The 3,602-nt window shown below is 35.1% G+C and overlaps 1 protein-coding gene across 2 annotated transcripts in view; it reads right to left on the reverse strand.

The window, feature by feature from the left end:
• Positions 1–380: 380 nt before the first annotated feature.
• The window catches only part of LOC18423425 (chromatin remodeling protein EBS), an 18,224-nt gene continuing 15,002 nt past the window's right edge, over positions 381–3,602 (reverse strand). Inside the window, exons 5-6 of one of the 2 annotated variants that reach the window (XR_016042787.1) lie at positions 1,942–2,113; positions 381–788 (exon numbers count right to left, since the gene is read on the reverse strand). Coding sequence is in view for 1 of the 2 variants with exons in the window: in XM_020673605.2 (XP_020529264.1) it covers positions 762–788; positions 1,942–2,080 (166 nt within the window). In the remaining variant the exon portion in view is untranslated. The remainder of the gene's footprint in view (positions 789–1,941; positions 2,114–3,602) is intronic. The other variant, XM_020673605.2, reaches the window with a different exon arrangement.

The following is a 3,602-nucleotide window of genomic DNA, read 5'->3' on the forward strand; positions in this document are numbered from 1 at the left end:
CTTATAAATATAATTAATTTTGACCCCCAAAAGTAATTAAAAATTAAAAACAAAAAACCTTGCTACGTGAAAGGCAAAAAAATAGATAAAGGCAAGATGGAATGCTTCCTGGTAGGCTTTCATGAAATCATTTTCCTCGGTAAACAATCTCAATAGAAGCACACTAATGCTCGAACCAATGGCATCAAAGACGATCACAATGTAAGGACCAGGCAACTTGTTGCAAAATTGAATGCAATTGTGATTCACACAATCCCAAGATATTAACTTGATGAGAATAACTCAACAGAAATCGCTCTGGACACAAACCAAGTACATGCACTAACGGTGTTTGTGTTCTCGTTTGCCAAGGAAAAAGAAAAAACACAGACACCTCCATATTTTCTGAGAGGTTTTCTTTCTTTCACCTCAGGATTTAATTTTGAAGAGCCAAAGATGCCAATTATCCCGAACAAGACTGCCAATGTGCACAGGTGTACAATCACAAGAGTTGCATATGGTTTCACACACACATCTCAGCCAGTCTCGAGAGAGATTGAAAAAGAAAACCATCTCCAAACCTAGACAGGATAAGTAGAAAAATATAGATGTATATATATATAGTGTCACAAGGCATGCTCAGAGCCTTCGGTTGATTGGTGCAAGCACAGTCTGTTCTCTGTACTGTACAATTCCACACGATGACCAACACATTTCATGGAAATGCTTACCTCAGACTCATCAGAACAGTACTTTTTCCCTTCAGCACACAGCATCTATCATCATCTCTTACGGCGTTTTGGTTCAACCTGTAGTTAATTGTTCAAAATTTTAGAGTAGTAAATTGCTATCATAAGTACACAAAAAGAAAGCATCTACACAATCAAGCAGGAGAAACCTTCACATGAGACCATGATAAGTAACAAGTAAAACATTAACATATAGAGGGGGTAGCATCATAAGGATGTCTGCCCTTTGGTTCCAATGCCAAGAACTGAGCTTTCTATGGGATGGAAAGGCCTATAGCATAATACATATGTATTAGATATCAGCTGTTGCTGTAATCTCAAGAAAAGTAGCTAGTGAATGCTCTCAAGAAAAGTAGCTAGTGAATGCGCTTTCGGACCAAAAACAGGATTTACTATATTCTAGATAGAAAAGAAGTCAGGGAGACATGAGTAATCACAATCACATTAAATAGCACAAAACTCTAATAGTTTATGTTTTGAAATTACTCCATTAGTCTATTAATTATTAGAGAGATTCTCATTATTTATAACCTCTAATAATCACCAAAAAAGTTTCACCAAGGATATGAATTACTTTAGAGAGTCTTCTGTAAACAGGATATTAAATATTACTAATTAAACTCTTAATGCATAGGAGAGGAAATTAGGAATGCAGCTAATTAAGGAAAGATAAAAGCCAGCATCTCAGTAAGCTGCCAAATGGCTATTCGGATACTTTTAACACTGTTGAGAAAACTAACATTATCAGATTAGTAAAGAAGATATGTAATACTCGTAAAGCAGCTCTCACTCCATATTAAAGGGGAGACCTTTAAAAATCTTGTTTCAAAGTAAAGATTATAGCTGATAAATTCAGTGGGCTATTAAAATGCTGGTCAGACAGACCTTTAATAACTTTCAAGAACTTTTCTCACCCATGTTTTCCTATCAATAACATTTGTGAACCTTTCTCACCCATGGTTTCCTATCAATAACATTTGTGAACCTTATTAACATAATATGATCTAAACAACATTATTCACAGATGGGATCAGTATCTAGACGACCAAGACACTGGCACTATTTTAAGTCGGGCATACTTCAAATGAATTGCTTTATACTATTACACATATCAGTACCAGAGAAGTCACAAATAACAAGCAACATAACGCCATTCGAATCTAATCGAAAGTTTTCTCACTAGCATCAGCAAATAGAAGTTCAAAATGCTCACCTTTGGCTCGGCAAGTGGCGACACAGGATATGAGTTGCGAGATCTTTTGTCATCATCTTCAGAGGAACAATCAGAACACAAAAAGTGATCTAACTTTTTAGCTTGCTCAATACTCATTCCCATGCAGGAAGGATGAAACCTTCAAGGTCACAAATCATATCCAATCAAAATCCTATAACATGAAAGTATCAGCTAACCAAATGCAAGGAAAAATTTCAATGATTCCAATATGAAATATGCATAGCTTATGATTAAAAAAAGACGGTGCATATCTTTAGTTGTATGTTACACATTATGATGCAGAAAAATTCAACTTATTTTAAATTTTTGTTTAATTTCAAATAATGCATATTTTTATTTCAATTTAGGTATATTTTTAGGATTTTTAATTTTGTTAAGGGATTCAAGGGTTTTTTAATATCTTTTGGATTTTAAAAGTCGTTTAGAAAAGTAGTTAAAGTGCTCATGGAATAATTTGTTTTATCAAGGATAAAATTATGGATTTTATTTTAATTAGGACTTCTATTTCAATTAGAATTAGGATTTCTCTAAGTAAGGTCTTTTATTATAAAGGGCTCTGTAGAAAATTTGGATTACAGAATTGAATTTTGAGATATTTTTCTAGTTTGATCAGTGCAGAGAGTCATTGAGGCCTAGCTTGTAGGCCTCCTCTTTAATTTTCCAATCAACAGATTATTTGATTTTCTTCCCTGCTGAATTATTTCTGCATCACATTATCATCTATTTCACTTAATTATTCCAGGCTAAATCGTGAAACTATAATCTTTCTGCGCATTGAAACATGACTGCTTTATAAGATAAACTACAAACTTTCTCCAAAACACAACAATATTCAAGACTCATATTTCTCCAAGAATTGTAGGAAAAAACAAGAAAGATATCTCCCATTGAAGTCCACTACATATTTCAATCAACAAACATTAGATAACCAAAACAGCCAAACTTTTGTAGGCAAAAATAATGAGGGGAGCTTACTTGAAGGGAGGGGATCCATCTTTAGAATCACACTCCAATGATCTAGGAGCCACAGCTCGAGCTCGAGTGGAACTCTCTAACCCCCATCAAGGGATCTTGATCGAACTAAAAGGGATCTTGGTCCCTATGGAAGGGGGCTCGAGACTCCACTAGGGACATGATCTTGTTTGAAGAGATCTCAACCCAAGAGGAGTTACCAAAGTTTTCAATTTTGCTCCCTGTTGATTCCATGCTCATCTGCCTTCTATTGATTTTGTTTTCCATTTTCAAGGTCAACAATTTTTGTTTTCCATTTCATGGTCGTGAATTTGCATCAGTGGACCAACAAAACTCAACTGAAACCAAGGATCCCAATCTCAGAGGGCTCTATTTGGCAGTGGTTCACTATATGGAATCGCATAGTCTTTCCCAATTCAATATAAGGAGGCTTTGGGTCTTATCATGGCCCTAGAATCCCATTTTTCTCGTTCTGGTTATAGAGTTCTCATTTGCATACATACAGATAGTGCTACGGTTCTGATAGGCCACTCCAAAGTGTATTCTCTAAACCTACTCAACATTTTTGGACAAATGATACCCATAGTTCTCAACATAGCGACTTTTTATTTAGGAGTAGTTTAGGTCACTTATCAAGGGTCAAGTAAAAGTCTTAGTAGAAATACAAT

Source organism: Amborella trichopoda, chromosome 10 (genome assembly GCF_054954075.1).
Source record: "Amborella trichopoda isolate Santa Cruz 75 chromosome 10, AtrichopodaSantaCruz75HAP2 v2.0, whole genome shotgun sequence".
In the NCBI taxonomy this organism is placed as follows: Eukaryota; Viridiplantae; Streptophyta; class Magnoliopsida; order Amborellales; family Amborellaceae; genus Amborella; species Amborella trichopoda.